At 39.5% G+C, this 19,854-nt stretch overlaps 1 protein-coding gene across 1 annotated transcript in view; it reads right to left on the reverse strand.

Moving 5' to 3' along the window:
- DNAJC1 (DnaJ heat shock protein family (Hsp40) member C1) overlaps positions 1-19,854 on the reverse strand; it is a 243,794-nt gene that overhangs the window by 23,654 nt on the left and 200,286 nt on the right. The window contains exon 9 of the mRNA XM_074192974.1: positions 3,768-3,887. Coding sequence (XP_074049075.1) covers positions 3,768-3,887 — 120 coding nt within the window. The remainder of the gene's footprint in view (positions 1-3,767; positions 3,888-19,854) is intronic.

Genomic DNA, 19,854 nt, shown 5'->3' on the forward strand with positions numbered 1-19,854 from the left:
CTAACCGAACACCTCTTGCCTCACCCTGTGGCCCCATGCTAATTAAAAAAGTCGGCTTCAATCTCTCCACCTGTCTATTGTTCTGCTGCCTACCTGGACCTTTTGCAAGCAAGAGGCAAATCCCAGATCAGTCTGTTATCGCAACCAAAATGCAAGAGATTAGCAGCCACCAAGGGAAGCAGAATCGGTTTACATCCTTTTAGGCAAGTGAATGATATGACTTCCCAAGTAGGAAACTGGAGATCCCCCTGCCTTTAATTTAGAAAACCTGCAGTTAATAATCACATTAAAGTCTGTTTTGCATGCCAGACAGTTTTTGTTTCCTCTGTTGTTTTTACAATTTTAAGTACCCTTTGTGGTTACCAAAATTATTTGCTGAAAGGCATAAATTAACATTTTAAGCATTTTATCCAGACTAAGGTAGGTCTTGTCTGGTCACATTACATTATCAGGTTAGGTATATCAGAGCTAAAAGATACTTATGCTTTGTCTTAATTAAAAAAAAAAAGGAAAGCTAATGACATTACTTGTATTCATCTGGGTTAGAATTTAGCAATCTAACTCAATGTTAATTTGACAGTAATACACTTAAAACCTCTTTCCTAATTGAGGATTAAAATGGGTTTTTCACAATAAATCCACTGACAATCCAAATCACTGAATCACTAAATCACTGACAATCCAAATGTAGAATTTATGATTTTTTAAAAAAAAGGTCAATTGTTTCCTCTAAGCATTCAAGGGTAGGAATGAGAACTGAGCCTGCAGCTACCAATTCAACAAGGAAAATGGGTCAAAGAACAGATGTGCGGAGGCTGCCAGGGAGCCCCGTCCAGGTAACCAGGTCATCGGGCAGGAGTTCTGATTACAGTAAAGTGAACAAGGTTTCCTTTTCATAATCAAATGCCTGATGAAAATAAATCTGATTAATAACACAACCAAAATGATGAGAATTGCTGTTGTTGTTCAAAGCGCACCAGTTTTCATTTAAAATGCCAGTGGAGTTGTTAAGACTTATTTTGAGGTTTAAAAGTAAGATTTAAAAGCCTGACACTTAAACCACTAGCTCTCCTTTGCCTCTTTATGGGCTTGGCTTTGGCATAAAGCTGCAGAGGCTGAACCCCTCCACTTTGGCCTGAGTAAGCTAATTTTTGCTTGTGCTATTAGAATGGAATGCACTGTTCTCATCTAGGAAAAAGGTGCTAACAGAATGGAAATACAGAGCAAACCTGTATGTATGACATATATGACAAAGAAAATCACAGCGGTAATCTGGGCTGTTAAAAAAAATTCAGGACCATCGATTATGCTGCCTTATCAACGTCTTGGTGTTATAAATTAATTAACAATGTCAAACTGTCCTAGCCGATCCGGTTCCATGAGAGAAAGGAAAAAGGCCCTGGCTCAGGCACCAGGTGAGGCTTCTTTGGGAACTGATGAACTCTACAAGTTAAGGCCAGACCAGGATCAGTATTAGGACCATGACTAGGACCAGGACCAGGACCGAACCAGGACTGGGCCAGGCCCAGACCCAGGCAGGATCATCATCACCCAACTACTACTCTGCCATTCTCAATGGCATCAGGTCCATGTCATACATTCTGAATATTTCTTAGTCTCGTGATCTTATTTTGGTCCCTCTGTTTTTCCTGCACTTTCCTATCAATCAAAGCAGAGAGCATTTTGGTCTCTAATGAGATTTTCAGGGAGTGATTACTAACAAAAAACCCTTCTTCAAATAATTTCATATTCATTTCGATGCCAATCAGTGGAAAAGTTAAAAGAGCATCCTGGGGATCAGAGATGAGAAAGGGGTTCAGAGATCAAGCCTTTCTCTCTCTTATTTTACAGAAAAGGGGAAAAGTAATGTGTTTATTGATGCTTTACAGTGATCATCTCACTGGATCTTCACAGTGACCCTGGGAGGGAGTGCTGGTAGTATTCCCATTTTACAGTTGGGCACATGGAGGCAGAGAGGTGAAGTGACTTGTCCAGGGTCAAAGCTAGCCAGTTCTGAGGCAGGACTGAAACTCTACTCCTGATCCTGGGTCCAAAGCTTTTCATAAATAACTTTATCCAACATTAGGCCCCAAACCACCACCATATTGGCCACTCTTGAGTAACTTCCAGAAAGTTTCCATGTAAAAAGCCTCTGTTCCTTCTAGACTTTCTAGATCCAGAAGTATCTCTTCACCATTTCAGTGAGTTTTGGAGAGTTTCTTTACTTTCCACATTTCTCTAGTCTGGCAGCAGAAACAGGGCAACTCTTCAAGACAATTGTCCTGTCCCAGAAAACAAAATATCCTAAAAATGTGACCAGGGCTGGATCCTAACTGCTCTGCTTCCAAACCTTTGTCTTTCAACCAAAAATAACGCGCAAGTCAAGACTCTAAAACAGTTCTTTAGGAGGAGCAGTTATAGCTTTTTAAAATGGCACAAATGACACGCATTAAGGCAGAATCCCAAACTTAGTGTTTTTGTACAGGGAGAGAAATGTGATGCTCGGGAGGTTAAAGACTCCCTCAAGAGTCGGAGAGGCTCCAAGGATTTGAACCAGGCTCTGAGCCCAAGGTTCGAGGCTTCTGGGATGGGGCTCCCCCACCCCAACAATCTGGCTCTCCAAACACCCAAGTCCATTTATGTCCTTCAAAAACAGAAAAAAATCTGACAGCAGTCTTTCCAAGATCCCATTTGTTTCCAAAAGCAAAATGTGGAAGTTTACCAGGAAAATGACTTCTAAATGTATATGATTAATTGGCTATATTACAAATGGACCCTAAGACATTTAATTTTTTGGTCAGATTTTTCCTTGAGTTTAAATCAAGATCCAAGACAAATACTAGGAAAACTGGAAAGTGTAGACGTGTAGTGTAAAGAGCCCCAAATGGGAAGTCAGAAATCAAGGTTCCAATTCTGACTCTTTGGGCTGAGGAAGTCTGAGCAAATTCAGTTCTTTGATCCTAAGCTACAAAACAAGGAAATCAGATGATGAACTCCAAGGTCCCTTTTAAACACTTACTGAAAACTTTGCCTTCACTAACCTCTCCAGTTCTATAATCATCATCTATGGAGTGTGGCTAACCAAAGCTACTGCCCAAAACAATGTTGTTGTTTTTTAAATATAAGAAGCTTCCTCCTTTCCAAATTTTCTAGAAAGACCAGAAGGGTTTTCACACACACTTTTTGATATAATCGACGTGGTTATTATTCTTTGCAAATCTTACTCTTCATCTGACTGGATAATCTGTTAAATCTAAAGATACGAATTTTGTATAAAAGGCAAAAAAATGCCTTCTGTATTATTAAATTTTTTAACTTCAATTAATACAAGCCACCAAAGGCTCTCTGTGCCTCTATGTGCATATGAAAATATCTATTACAATATGTATATATTTATATATCTCTATACCATCCAGTTGAGCTCTAATTGTATTTCAGTGGAATGCTCTTTCCCTCTTAGAAGGGGTGGCTCTAGACCCCCTGACTTCCCCCAGTCTTCCTGTGATTAGGTTACAGTAGCTGAGCCCTCCTCCCCGAGCCTGGCAGCCCCATCCGGCTGATGAGTTACAGCTGTTATTGGTGGCACAGGGGCCGTGCAGACATCTGCTTTTTGCTGAGTTAGTTAATGGTTCACTTCCAGGTCCTAAAAGGATGGTAGCCTTCCTCCAAATGCAGTGTCGGACCCCATCTACGTCTGCCTCCTTCTACACAGCCTGTCTTGTTCTGGTTTGTCACTCTCCATACAATGCAAATCTGAGGGAACTCACATCTGTCACCGATCGACCCAATTCGTGAGCAATCTTTTCCCATCGACCTGGGGTCCCCCCTGGGAACTTAACCATACTTCTTGTCAGCTGGCTGAGGTCCTCTTCTGTCCATTCAGGTGCCTGTAAAACATTAAAAAAAAAAGAATAATGGGAAATTGGAAAAATAGCTTGCCAAAATGTTTTATCAAGAATGTTCATAAATCATCTGCCACAATGCTTCTTGCAAACTGTAGCTCATTTTTAATACGGTTCTAAAAGATTATGAGGATTTCCCATTTTAGGAATTAATGTGGAATCAAATGGAGATTCTATTTAGGAACTAGAGCTCCAAAGAAATAACTGTTTCGGACCCACAGGACACGACACATGGCAGATAGCCCAGGTTGCTTCTTTATGTCCATGGTTAAGAGAGGCAGGAATGACTCTCATGTAAAGTTTATCACTGGTGTTCAGTTAGCCTTGTGCATGTTTACGTATGGAATGGAGAAATGGTGTACCTCCTAATGCTTCTGTATAGAAAAATGTGTGAGGAGCCCTGGTACTGAAAGAAGGATTTGGGGAGTGGAGTGATGTAGAGGAATGGGGTGACCGAGCAGAACGGAAGACCTCAATACAGCCAGGGTGGCTGGAAGGGGGAGGGGACAAGTGGACTCAATTTCTCTGCCTTCATCATTTGTAAATCAGGGTAACGACATCTACTCCTACTTCACAGGATTGTTGTGAGAAAAGCACCTTGCAAACTGCAACCCACCACAAAGAAAGGAGTTATTATTAGCTTAAAAGTTCTCTACTCAAAGAAAGCAAAGACCTTTAAAAGTATAAATTAAATACTTTTCACTCTGTGATGTTTGGAATCAGAAGAGAGGCAAAGCTGTATTTTCTGTTTATGGGGGACCCAAAGTATTGTCTTTTTATTTTTGATCAAGTAACTAGCCAGTGGGTAAATTTATGATATTTGGGGATATGGCTGCAAAGAGGAATCTGCCAGGTTAACATGTTGAGACTCAAATCCTTAATTACACAAAGTTTGTGGTTTATTTTTGAGCACACTGTGGCTTTTGACATCTAAACCAAACATTTTAACTATCATCAGAAAAATAAAGAGGATACAAAGGAAAAAAGAAAATTAAATTAAAAACCCAATAAATTCCAAACATTTTCCTTAAAACTATCAAGAGTCAAATCAGAAACTGATCAAATCAAAAGACAATTGGTAGCAAAAAGATAATAATTATGGGACAACAATTCGTACTGTCTTGCAATGTTAAATTATCATTCTCCAGGGGCAGCCGCCATCCCCACATTGATAATAATAATAATAATAATAATAATAATAATAATAATAATAATAATAAATGAGGTAAGGAGAAAGACTATTTAAATCTAACCTTATTTCTCCTTAATTTTTATTTTGAAGGAAGCCTTCGAGCCCAAGCCATCTTCTAATGATCACTGGCAATAATGAGCATCCATCCATCCATCCATCCATCCATCCATCCATCCATCCATCAGCCTGCGCTGGAGATCCAGGAGCCCAGCACAACAGTCAGAGGTGAGTGACCCCAGGGACCATCTCCGGGGCTGCCGCACAGCCTCCCTCTGACACTAATCCTCCCTGTCATTCTCCTCCTGGGCTCCAACCACACTGCTGTCTGCCCGCCGGCCGGCCGCACTGCCAGCTTAGCAGGCCCTTTCCTGACTTTTACTGTCTCCCGCCATCAATGGGCCAAGCGTGCTCTTTTCACTGAGGCCGAATGGCAGCTTCGCTCCTAATCAGCAGGCTGGCCTCAGCAAAAGGCCTTTCGGAAAGGCTCTTCCATTTGCATTCATTTGCAAAGCAAACTACTTTTCTTCACTTTTGTTCTGCTATCAAGAATGCTCCCTGAAGCAGATAAATTGGCATAAATACAACCTGCCACTTAAGAGTCAGTAAATAATAGCCAATGGGGGGGAGGATTTGATCAATCATTCTATTTTGTGTCCACTCCATGCTGAAAGGCTCCAACAGATTCATCTGGAGAGCCAGCTACAATGCACCCAGAAATTCTCCAATATGAAAAGGTGGCCCAAGGGGAGAGCCCAGCTCTAGGGTCAGATCTGGGTGCAACATTTCAGCCTTGGGGCTGATATTCAGAGAAAACGCCCAAATGGAATTCTTCTCCATGTCAGAAGACCTTCAAAATTCACCCTCTAATGTTTGTGGAAGAAGGGGAAAAAAGTGGTAGCGTGAATGCTGGGATTTTAAAGAGAACCTTGGAGGATGCTACTAAGAACAGTGAAGCAGCCACAGCCAAGGGGGTGGGTGCTCTGGTTCTCAAAGTCCACTTTTGAATGTTTAAAAAAAACCAGACTCTTTAAGAAATCTAGTTTGAGAAACAGAAAAGGGTTAAGTTTCAAATTGAATTTAAATGTAAAAGCTTGCAGTATCAAGTCATACCGTGAATACGGGGAGGTTGAAGCTGCATATAGATGTACACTAATACAGGATTCGAACCACATAAATTTAGTGTATCAAAACAATTTCACACAAAATCAAATCATCCTATTTGCTGAAACATAACAAATGCACAATAAACATTTTGGGAGCAATAAAATTGTCTAAAACATCAAGAGTGTAAAATATTACTTCCTATCACAAAACAGTTCTTTAATTCATACTTTTTTTTTTTCAGATTAGAGTTCCAAATATGTGGTCCTATTAACAGTGAGCATTAAAAATGAATCTAATGTTAGTTAGTTCCTCATTTGTACCATCTGGGTATGACAACACAGCACCACATCCTTTTGACAGGCCAAAAAAAATTAGACAAATTGCCTAATCTAAATTTTACTGAACATGTGTAACAATCTTAGCTCTGACCAGTGTGACACCAATGCCCAGAAAACCACCCAATGTTATGGCTATCAATTCTCTTGGATTCGCGGTTTTCAGTCATGGTAACTATAACAAAATGCTTCAAAATAAAATAAAACCAGACCCACAAGAAGGGATCTGGGAATCTGGAGGGCAGAGAGGCAGTTCGGCTCCATCACTGGTTCACTGCTCTGGCTGTGTGTCCCAAGGTGGAGTTTGGGGGTCTGCAGCTCCTGTCGCAGCCAGGAGGGGGGCAACTGGGGCCAACTGTGGCTGGGAGGCTCAGACCAAGGCACAGGCAGACTGCTCTGCCACTTAAACACGTGTCCAATTGTCCTGAAACACCGAGTCAAAAATTCATCTCTACAGTAAAGTCATGGAGGCTGCCACATGGGGTGTGACTCCACAAACATTCAGAAAAGCTCATATTGAATATAACATGTTAAAACTAGACAGTTTTCAAATGAGTCAGTATTTTAAGATAATAATAATAATACAAAATATAATGCAAAAAATAGATTTCCTAAAGTAAGAACCGATATAAAAATTTAAATTAGATGTCCAAATAACATCTACTTAGAATGAATTTTTGCATGTTCAAATTTTTCTCCTTTTAAAAGAAAAATCTTCAACTCCTAGGGGAACCATAATTTTTGGACAATTGATTTGTCATTTCATACTTTTTTTTAATTTGTGGAATGTTAGTCACAATGTTATGAGATTATGAAATTACTCCCCCACTTCTTTAGTTCTTTGTATCTAGAAAAGTAAATGCTGAATTCAAAGAAAATATAAAGGCAGGAACCTATAATGTTACATATTACTGAATTTTCATACTTCAATAACAAAAGGCACATTCCTTTAAAAGGAGACTACCTTTAAAGACTCAAATGAAAAATACAGCTCTTTTGCTACAGCCCCATGTTGAATAAATGTCACCAAGTTTTAAAATGATAGACCTTAGGTATATTAGGTCTATCATTTTAAAACTTAGGTATGATATACCTAATAATTGACTATTCCTCAAGCTTATACTTTGAATATGAATTTTAATCTTAAAATTAGAAAAATGTTTCTCTGCTATAATCATATACAAATTCATAGTCTATCTGGACATATACATCTTTATATGGAACAATGGAATGTAAATGTAAATTCCATTTCTTCTAACTCTCTGATGGAGAGGGATAAACTTTCTTCTTGAATGTAAGGAATATTACTTTATTTCAAATTCCTGTAATAAAATGTCAAGCTGAACATCGAAATCTACCTGGAATCTTCAGGTACCCAAGAGTATTTCTTCAATAGGCAATGACATCAAAGAAGAACCTTCTTTTTTAGGACTTCTTGTCTAGAGTTATTGTTCAGTCACTTTTCAGTTGTGTCTGACTCTTCATGACTCTGTATGGCATTTACTCGGCAGAGATACTGAAATCCTTTGTCATTTTCTAACGGAGGCAAGCAGGGTGAAGTGACTTGCCCAGAGTCAGACAGTCAGTAAGTATCTGAGGCCAGATTTGAACTCAGGAAGATGACTCTTCCTGATACCAAACCCAGGACTCTCTCCATTTCACAATCATTTATTAAACTCTTATTATATACCAGATGCTGTGCTAATCATTCGTGATGCAAAAATGGCAAAAAGAGCTCTTAATCTAATGGGGGAGACAACAAACAAATTATACACACACACACACACACACACACACACACACACACACACATATAAACTAACTCTATACAGAACAATTTATCAAGAAAAGGCAGGAGAATTAAGAGCATGGCAAAAAGCATCTTGTAGAAGGGAGAATTTTAGTTTGGGACTTCAAGGAAGCCAGGAGATGGGGAGGAGGAGGAGGGAGAACATCCCAAGCCTGGGGAACAACCAGAGAAAATGGCAGGAGCTGTTGGTGAAACAGCCAAAAGCCAGTGTCACTGGAGCAAAAAGTATGTTGGAGGTATAAGTAGTAACCAGACTAGAGAGGTAGGGGTTCGAGTTGGGTTCTGAAGGGCTTTGAATCCTCAATAGAGTATTTTGAATTGGATTCTGGCGGCTATCAGGAGCCCTGGAGTTTACTGAGGAGGGGATGACACGGTGGGACCAGGCTTTAGGAAAATCCCTTTGGCCAATGAATGGAAGATGGTCCAGAGTGGGAAGAGACACATGGATGGCAAATCAACCAGGAGACTACTACACTAGTCCAGGTGAGAGATGATAAGGGCTTATGCCATGGCAGGGGCAGTATCTGAGCTGAGGAGGGGTTGTATGGCAGAGTGATTTCAGTGCTGATAGGGACAGGCCATGAAAATAGACTGGATATGGGGGAGAGTGATTAAGGAGGCCTAGAGTTATGAGCTTGGGTTCTTGGGAGGATAGAGGTGCCTTTGACAGTAGAAGGGGAGGGTTTGAGGAGAGATAATGAGTTCAGATTTGGACATGTTGAATTTAAGATGTCTATGAGGGACATCCAGTTTGAGATGAACGGAAGGCAGATAAAGATGCAAGACTGGCAGAGAAAGAGATCACTGCAGGCTGAGGTCATTTCATGGAGAAATCTAAGCTTTTGATACAATTATTTTGCTCCCCAATGCTCAGTATGTTCTTTTGAAAAAAAAGTTACTCATGGTATGTAGATGTGTGTCTTCTGAGTAATCTATAAGCTCTTTCATTTCTCAAAAATCAAGACAGAACCAACCCATTTTTCTACATCTTTTCCTGCATTTACCATTGTATTAGAGTCATCAAATATTAAAAAATGTTTTTATTGTGGTTTGAGAAGGATCTTATCAATCCTTGAGAAAATTTTTCAGTCTTTTCATTCTTTGCAATAGATACTGGCACATAAATTACAAAGACCTTTCTTATGGCTTTTTGTGTGTTACATCACTGAACAATCGAAGATGAGATTGTGAAATTATGTTTCTCATTTACTTTGGAGACATGATGAAACTAACTATACCAATTCCTTTTTAGACCTTTGCAATATGAAACAATGAGGCATTTTCCCATTTACTTGCAACTTCATTTTGTCTTCTGTTTTTGTTTATTATGAGAATGCTGATATTAATATAGTTCAGATATTCCAAAAAATATTCCAATTTATTGATCATTGGGCAGAGTTAAAAAAATCTATAATTCTCCACATCCTTCACCACCCTTCCTTTTAAAGCATGCCATCCTCATTCCTATGGGTTGACATGACTAAAAGATTCATGACCAAGTGGTAATTCTAAGGGAAGAAGTGTTTCTTAGGTAGGGTCCATCCTGAGACAGAAGACTTAAATTATCCCTAGGACTATTCTTAAAAGTGTATCCTGTATAGCAAACCCTTCCAGAATTTGCATTTAACTTGTCTGGGCAAATCCAGATGGGATTCTGTGGAGGGCAATAAGAGGGAAATCAAAGAGGCAAAACTACTAGAGATCCTTGAGAGAAAAATTTCAAATACTCAAATCAATGATCCTACTAAAAAGGCACTTTAACACAATAAAAAAGTTGTGGATGCAAAGATTCCAAGACAAAAACCAAAATGCTATAAAAAGTTGAAAAATCACCAACAGTAACTTCAGAAAGAAAACAATTTTTTCTCAAGACATGTAAATAATGTGCATATTGAATTAATGTAAGAAACAAAACTGAACACACTATGAGATAAAATAAAGGAATTGAATAAAAATAATCTTAGGTCAAGATGGCAAAAATATTTCAAAATTGTAGCAATTATTTTTAGAGAATTTAAATAAATGGAGAGATCCAACAAAAAGCTAATTCTTTTTTTTAACTGATAGACTAGTAGAAGGAATGAAGAAAGAGGAAGAAGAAAGTGAAGAGTGTGTAAAGGGGAGTCACACACACTAAGGGAGGCTGGACCCAGACTGTGAGGAACACTGACAGCTGAGCAGAGAAGTTCATATTTAATCCCCAAGGAGACAGGGAAACAGATCCAGGGGCATTTTTAGCAGGAAATGACGTGGAAGTAGAAAAATAGGACAGTTTTCAAAAATTAAGAAGATAATTTAATTGTGTAATTAAATGGACTGGTACGAATGATAGTGCTTTCTAAATTCTGAATCTGATATACTTCTGTATAATCTTTGCATTTTCTGCTGTTACTTAAACATTCACTAGTTTTTCATTGATAAATATTTTTGAATATGGATAATGCAGGGATTTGTATGGCCCAATTATGAATATTAATTTACAAGGGTTTTTTGTTTGTTTTTTTTCCAATGGCAGGGGTGGGAGGGAGAGAAAATAAATGCTCATTGGTTTGAAAAATAAGATAAAATCTAAAGTAAAACATTTTTATTTACTTCATTAGGTTTTAGAAAGCCAGAACTAGTTTGTCAGATGAATGGGAATTCATTTTGAAGAAGATGCTAGATACTACAAGAAAGCTAAGACTCCCTCCCTTCCCCCATGGAACTTATATAAGGTAAATCAATTAAGCAAGTCAGTCATAAGTCTTTGTTCATAAAGAATTAGTAATATAGGGGCAGCTAGGTGGTGCAGTGGATAGAGCACCGGCCCTGGAGTCCTGAGTTCCACCAGCTCAGATCCCTGGAGTTCAAATACAGCTTCAAACATTTAATAATTACCTAGCTGTGTGACCTTGGGCAAGTCACTTAACCCCACTGCCTTGCAAAAACCTAAAAAAAAAAAGAATTTGTAATATAGACGGGAAGAGCAGATACCCATGAATGAAACAATTAGAGAACAAGCACCTGGCAATAAAGTATTAAATATGCAGTGAAGACAATCAGAAGACAGTAATAAAGTGTAAATTGTACTACATAGGCAGAAAATATAAAACTAGTCTGAAGCGAGATATTAATGGCTAAAGAGGAGTTCAACCTGTTCAATATTTTTTTTTTAGGTTTTTGCAAGGCAATGAGGTTAAGTGACTTGTCCAAGATCACACAGCTAGGTGATTAAGTGTCTAAGGCTGCATTTGAACTCAGGTCCTCTCCTCCTGACTCCAGGGCTGTGCTCTATCCACTGCCACCTAGCCCCACCCCTTAAAACTTTTTTTTTAAATGGTTTTTCTTTTCCATCTTCAAGCTTGGTTACTTCCTGAGTTGAAGAGTAAAGGAAAAAGAATAAAGCATGATAGGAGGAACCAAAAGGTGATAATGAAATTATTTGTTGTTCTATTCTATGGGCTTGCCCACACCTGTGGGAATATTGTGACCTGTCCTCCACAGGGCTGGCATTGCTGTGACGGTGGTCAAGCACTCAGCAGACCAACAGGTCCTACTTAAGAAGAAGAGGAAAGTGCATTCTGTATCTTCTAGCCTCGCCATTTCCTAGTTTCAGTGGCACTATTCCCTTGACCAGCTCATCATTGGATTTACGGTAACTCTTGATTAAGATACCGACTGAAAACAAAAGCTAATGTGTTTATAATTGATCTGGTTGGTCTTCTGCCTCAAGTTACTCCCCACGCCTGTCCGTCCTCTACTCAACCATCAAATGAATATTCCTAAAACACAGATCTGACTGACCACTGCGCTATTCAGTCAATTCCCTCTTGCATCTCCCAAGATCACATATAAAACCCTCACCTGGTATTTGGAGCCCTTCCCAGCCTGGCCCCCTCCGACCTTTCTGTTCTCCCTATACCTTCCTCTCCACCATTTCCTCTTCCACAGAGTGTCCATGGCCTCCTGGCGGGCATTTCCTGACCTGAGGCCTCCTGCCCTCCGTGGCGTCCTTAAAGTCTCAGCTAAAATCCCACCTTCTCCCAGAAGCCTTTATCCATCTCCCATCCAGCTTCATGCTAGTGCCTTCTCTCAGTATCTGATCACTACAGAACTTTCCCCAGTTGTTTCCCCGATTAGGCCGGGAGCTTCTTGAAAGTGGGAGCTGCAGGTTGCTGGTGCAGGCCCGCAGGAGGCATTTGACCAATGTTTGCTGTCTATGACAAGCAAAAAGTGAACTGTGATTCCGGTGACAGAAAAGCTGTAAGAGTGGTCTTTAGTTCACTGCCAATAGTATTATGTGATTACGGTGCTTGGTCCCGATTAAGACTCCTTGTCTAAATGATTTTGGTTAGTCTGATGCTCACTGTAAACATGCTGAAGTACATTACCAAGCTAGAGAATTCTCACAAGTCAGCATGTGAAATCTGGAGATTGGTGGCCAGGGAATAGAGAGGAGACTCACAATTAGCTAGCTCAAGTTGAGAGAAGTTCAACAGAAGTTGAGAAACTTTTAGAGCCAATGGTACCCAAGACCTGGCACAATACCTGAATAGTAGGTTTAGAGAAGGGTGGGGATAAAGAGATTGTCCAAAGGGTGGCTGGTGTGGTAGGACCAGTATTTGCTAAGCTCTTCCCCTCCCCAGGCAACATGAATTGGGTTCGATTTTTCCTAAAAGGAAACAAAGCGATCAGCTTCTGTTAATGTCTGGTGGCATCAGCTGTGGGTCTCAGTCCCCCATAATCAAGAGGCCCACCCACGTGAGGTCTGGGTTCTTCAGACTTTGTGGCTGGCCTAAGGCCACAGGAGTCATCACAACTTTCCGGGTAACTAAATTCATTTTGATATGGAAACAAAGGAGGTTGCATCTGTCTACCCAAAACAGGTGCTGAAGAATCTGGTTGAACATCCTTTTAATGTTATGTCTGACCAAATCTCCTTTTGTTAACTGTTGAATGACCTACAAATCCCTTATTTTCAATGAACCTGAACTAAGAGGATCCTGGCCTGAGCAAGGTTCTCTTTTAACACCAAGGAAACTAAGCTGCTTCCCAAACCATTCTGGGCAAGGAAGGCCATCAAGACCCTTGTGGAGTACTTTTGGATCACTAAGATCCTTTCTGGCTACTAAGACGTACCTAGGGTATGTCTGAATGCTAGGAATAGCCTGAAAAACATGTGGCTCCTAAGGATTCTCTGGCCTTTGAATAAGACTGCTGAGCCTATCCCAGACTGAATAGACTATTCAGGATGGCCCTTGGTCTGCACTTGGAACCCTAGGGCTGACCCAGAACTGGGTCATGTACCCCACTGCACTTGCTAAGCTCTAGCATCAATTTGAGTTGGTACAAGATAAAAATGTTTATGGAAGAAGGAAACTGAATAGGGGATTAACATTAGCTAAGGAATTAAGAAAAGAAGAAATAAGTGTTCTGTGAAAAAATTAAATCAATCTGACTGTTTTTCATATAACCGTCTAAGCCTTCTGAAATGCATTATACCATTTACACTATGTCATTAGTTTACACAAGAAGAGACAAAAAAATAATTTAGAACGGTGGTAGGCAGAGGTAGGGAGCCTCAAGCAAAGATAGAACCAGAGCCTGATGGAGTAATTCAGCTAAAAAAAAAAAAAGATGACCCAATTTATTTACTAGACAGTCTTAAAAATGAATCTATCGGGCAAGCCTTCAAGCAGAATACTAAACCTCAGAACACCCAGAACAACTTGTAATTTTAAGTTTGCCACTGATCAAAACAATTTGAGTCATGTAAAAGAAAACTTCAGATTGCTTCCCCCCAGAGTTTTTTTAATCCTATTTAGTTTGAATGAAAAGAGAAGTATGATATAAATTATACACAATAAAATAAGACAATTTATCTGAATTGAACCAGGATAAAAGCATCTTCCCCCAAATAATTCCCCATTATATATAGAGAGAAATCTGATATCATAGACTAGCATAGGTATAGCCAGCTGAATTGAGGATAGCTTTTAGTTAAGTTAGCATATATTATCAGTCTTAATCATTTCCCCACTACTACCCTTACTACTTAAGGATTTGATATTTGTCTTTAATTAGAGGTTTATGAATTAGGAACAGTATATTATAATTCCTAATGTATAGTTTAATACTCAATTTAAATATAACAGTTTAGGAGAATGGGATCGGGTATAAATGTGGGCCATGTTCTAAATAATAAGAGGTAAAATTAATAATAGCCCATAAAGGTTCCTCCACTGATTGTATGAGGATGTTTAGTCATAGACTATGGCTCCAGTCTATGTGCATAATTATCTGAATAATAATCTGAGGATGTGACCTAGTGTTAATCTTTCTTGTGAGATTCCCTGTTTCTCCGAAGAATGTTATTTTTGTCTATATTCCAAGGGACCTATTATCATTGGCAGAGGGAGAAGACCTTAGGCTCCCAAAGGTATGGTGCAAGCTCTAGCAAGACCTACCAAGTACAAGTTTGAATCGTCTGGATGGATGGCTATTGCTTAACGACAATCTTAGGTAAAGCTTAGGGAAGGAACATGACCAGGGCAGCTGTAGATTGAGAAATTTTTTTGGTCATAAAGGCTCACAAAGACCATTTACTAAGTTATGGAGAGGGTGGTGATCTGCCTCAGGGGAAGGAGTAACCACATTAATGAGAGTGGAGTTCTTGAGTCATTGTAGTCTACTTCCCATTCCCAGGATTGTTGTTTTAAGCTCTTAATAAATCTTAAAACACTATTATATAAATGTGAGTTTTCCTTAAAATATTGAAGGCAAGGTATACATTAGTTTAATGTGAATACAATTCAGGAAATATTAATATTAGAGAGTTTAAAGGAAAATGATTTTGGTAGGGAATCACAAATATCCTTGCCTTTTTTTTTTAAAGTAAAACATTTCTCCTAAACAAGAAAGCTATTGGCACTTCTTTTGAAATATTTAGGAGAATAGTGTTATTGTTTATCTTGGCCCAAGAAATGATTTTTTTTAAATTAAAAAGTTAAGAATTCTATGAAACAATTAAGAATGAGTCAGATTTCTAATAAAAGTACCAAATGGGTGACCTCTATTTAGAAATTAGCCTTAGGTTTTCTTGAAGTAAAAGCTTTAATTTCTTTTTACTCTTTAATAAATTTTACAATGATGGTTTTATTTATGATATCTAAGAACTTGGAACCTATTTCTTTTTTCAGAGTAAGTCTGGTGTACTGGTGGATATAAAGGTAGAATTTATTATTCCTTTCTTTAATAGAAATAGGTAGATTGACTTGAACTAAAATTAAAATATCTACTAGGTCTGCCTGTCTAAATCTTATTTCTAATGTAAGAAATAGTTTCTATGTCTTGTCACAAATGATGTATGTGATCTACATTTTGTGAAGTCATTTGATATAAAATATACTAAAGAAAGGCAATTCTTTTTCATACATTTTTTTGGGTCAATAGGTAATCTGGTGTTTTAAAGCAGTTTATATAGGATAAATTTGATTGTAATTTTTCTCTAAGAAAACTGAACAGTTTAAAGGAATTATTATGTAAACATTAATTGCAGCACATGCTGGGCTCATTGTTAAAAAAGAAAGTAGGATAACAATTTATTTTTCTAAAAAAACATCTTTAGAAAACTAAGATGGCTACAAATATAAATGCTAGCATTTTGTGACAAAAGATTAAGTGAAAATATAACATGCAAATCTGTCAATTTGCATTGCAGAATTAAAAATTAAGAATCTAGGCTGGATCTCTGATATTAAATATCATTAATCTTCATTTAAGACTAACTTGAATAATTTGATCCCCTGTTCCTTCCTTATAGCAATCAGAAATTGTCTCTACTATACTTCATTTGCCAAAACGTGTTGGACCACAATTACTATTCTTTATTAGTCTTGTGGGAAAATGAAACATATAATAATGTTAAAACAAAGTTAAAAAAATCCAAACCTTCTTATGTCTAGATTCTGCTCTAGCAAAAAATCAAATGGCGTTTCTTTCTAATTTATAGGGGGCGCTGCTCATTATATTCTATGGTCATGGTCACTACCCAAAATTTAGTAGGACAGCAAAATGCAGTGAAATGGATACTACATCAATAGGACTAATCAGACATTATTTTACGGAGATTTCAGCTTCCTTGCAGCTTCTGGAAGTGGCTGGGCAGGAGCTTCCCCCTGGCCTGATGAGAAGATGCGGGCAAGTCACGTAGCATTCATCAATCTCCTACTAGGAATTAGGCTCTATGGATGCCAAGATGTTAGAGGACCTATCCTTCAGCAACCTGAAAAAGTCGGAGGAGACATGGGGACGAAAGTGAGAATTTGATTAGGCACAGAGCAGAGATGAAGTTGTGTGGCCTGAGAAATGTGAGGGGGAATCATCTCTGGCTGGAATGATCCAGGAGGGCTTAATGGAAAGTATAATGTGTCCAACTGTGGCTGAACAGATCATTGTGAGCTCAGAATGCTCTACCCTAGGCTGGACACAGATAATCCATGTGATCATCTCGGGTGGGTACTCTAAACTTATGGATGTCATGTTTCCTTTGACCTGCTTCAATTCTGCCTTCCTCACTTCCTCACTGATGAAGGCATGCCATGTTGGGTGGTCTTGTGCCAGGGTCTTCCATGCTATACAATCAATTCTAAAGTTCTACAGAGAGATGTTCACGGTGTCCTGGTATCGCTTCTTCTGATTCCCTTGTGAGTGCTTGCCCTGTGTGAGTTCTCCAAAAAAAATAGTCCAACATGTCCAGCCCATTGTAGTTGCACTCTCCGTAGTAATGTTGGACTGCTTGGCTGTTTAGCACTAGAAAGGACCTCAGTGTCTGGCATCTTCTCCTGCCAGGTGACCTTCAGAATCTTCCTAAGACAATTCAATTTAAATGGAAGCGATTCAGTTTCCTGACCTGGTGCTGGTAGATTGTCCAGGTTTCATAGGCGCACAGCAATGAGGTCAGCACAGCGGCTCTACAGAGCTTCAGTTGGTGGTCAGTCTAAGACCTCTTCTTTCCCACACTTTCTTTTGGAGCCTCCCAAATACTAGCTCTGGCAATGTGAGTGTCAACCTCATTCTCAATGTGTCTCTCCCTGGAAAGGACACTACCAAGGTAAATGACCTTGTCCACGGTATTCAAAACTTCTCCATTTGCTGTAATCAGTGGACCCACATATGAATGGTGCAGTGCTGGCTGATGGAGCCCCTGGGTTTTCTTGGTGTTAATTGTTGGACCAAAAGGGACAAGCAGAAGGGAATCAATCCACAATTTGCTGCATCTCAGCTTCAGAGGCTGTATTGAGGGCACAATCATCTCCAAACAGAAGATCATGCACCGACACTCCCTCCACTTTGGTTTTGGTTGGTGGCCATTTCAAGTTGGAGAATTTGCCATCAGTGATGTAGCTGGTCTTGAGGCCATGTTCATCCTCAGTGAAGGTGCTTGATAACATGACTGAAAACATCATGCTAAAAAGCATGGGAGCAAGGACCCAGCCTTGTTTTACTACATTGGTGACTGGGAAATCTCAAGAGCATCGTTCACTCTCCAGAAGCTGGGCATGTACACTGTCATGAAGCTGATGTACAATACTGATGAAGTTTTCCAAATTTTAACATAATTTTCCATAAATCCTCACTGATATCAAAGGCCTTGGTCAGATCAACAAATGTTGTATGCAGACCTCTGTTCTGCTCCTGCTGTTTCTCTTGGAGTTGTTGGGCAGTAAATACCATAGGAACTGTTCCCCTGACCCTTTCTGAAACTACACTGCTTACACTGCTTTCAGGGAGGTGACCAACTTCCAGGTGAAAGATCCTATCGAGAAGGACTCTGGCAAGAATCTTACCAGCAATGACTAAAAGAGGAATACCCCTGTGATGGTCACAGGATGATTTATTCTCTTTACCTTTATAGAAATGGGCAATGGAGGCATCCTTCAATTCCTGGGGATAGCCTACTCACACCACATAACCTAGAAAATTTCGGTCAGTTTTTATATGAGCAATGGAACTCCCATCTTGTAGATCTCAGCTGGAATAGAATCAGCACCAGTTACTTTGCCACTTGAAAGGAGCCTATTGGCACCAAACCTCTTCTTCAGTTGGAACTTCAGCTGGGGACTGATTGACTTCAACTTGAGAGAAACAGTCAATGGCTTCGGCACTGATTGATGATAGTCTGTGAAAACACTATTGAAGTGTTCAGCCCATCTCTAGGATCATGTCCCTATCATTAATCAATGTGGATACATCAGCACTGAGTAGCTGCGATGCACTACAGGTCTTTGGCTCATAAATAGCCTTCAAGGTGTCATAGAAGCATTTCAGATTGTTAGGCTTGTCAAGAGATTAGTGTCTCTCTGAGCGGGAACAGTTGAGTGAGCACACAGTCAGTGACGGGGAACAAAAAAGGAGTCGGCAGCTTTCAGAGATCTGGTGTACAGCACTGCATCTGCTCATCTGGGCCAGAACACTCTCCTAGAGACTAGCTCGATGAAAATGATGGGGAAATACAGAACCTGCTAAATGTAAAACGAGACCTCCACAGGGTTTACCAGCAGGATAATTCATCCACTTCTAGGAAGGCAGCATTGAATTCCATCAAAAGTAAAGTACAAGTAAAGCTTAGAGAGGGCAGGACTCTCAACTCAGTAAGAAGGCAGATGAAATTTGGCCTGAACTTTAAAGAAAAAGTGAAAGACGGAGACAAGAGTGCACAATATCAGGGATGAGAAAGGGCAGAAGAGACCCATGCTTTAATAAGACTAGACACATTATAGGGTGAATACTTTGAATTTAATTTTAGTGAATTCATTATTCAAGGCTGAAGAAGTAAAAGGTATATAACATCTGTGAGAACATGAAAGCTATACAGAGAAATACCTATTATTAGGATTTCTAACAACTCTGAGTAGATCATGAGGGTCCTTCACAATAATGATGACAAGACTAAGATCAATGGGATTATAGCAATATCAATTAGAAAGCACTGAAAATACTCCAACACTGGACCCTCTAAAAGAGGGAAACATCCTCAACTGGGAGACAGAAGATGGAGGTGATAGTTGTCTTTCAGGTGCTGGCTGCTATTCATCAGCTTCATGGTGAGCCTACATATCATCCACCACAGCAGGTAAGACTGGAAGTGTTACTGCCCAGGAAAGGCGGGGTGGCCCATTTCTTGGCAGGTGCTCTGGGCATCAGTGCTGGCACAACCACCTGACCATCCCAGCTCTCCCTGAAGGTTCAGTTCAGTTCATTCAGCAGTCAGCTTATTTACCACATGCAGAAATACGGAAGGTACAGGAGAACTATTTATGTGGCTTTGCCATTTACCTACTCTGTCATCTTGGGCAATTCTGGTTGAATTTAACACAATTGCTTTGGTTTCCTTTTAGAATAATAGTCTTGTCATCAGGTTGGGTGGGACTGAATTTAGAAATATGGTATTTACTACTCTCCCTGAAAGAAATATGCAATATACCAGCAAATTGAGAAAACTATAAAAATGGTGTTCTGGGAAGTGGGAGA

This window comes from Macrotis lagotis, chromosome 7 (genome assembly GCF_037893015.1).
Source record: "Macrotis lagotis isolate mMagLag1 chromosome 7, bilby.v1.9.chrom.fasta, whole genome shotgun sequence".
In the NCBI taxonomy this organism is placed as follows: Eukaryota; Metazoa; Chordata; class Mammalia; order Peramelemorphia; family Peramelidae; genus Macrotis; species Macrotis lagotis.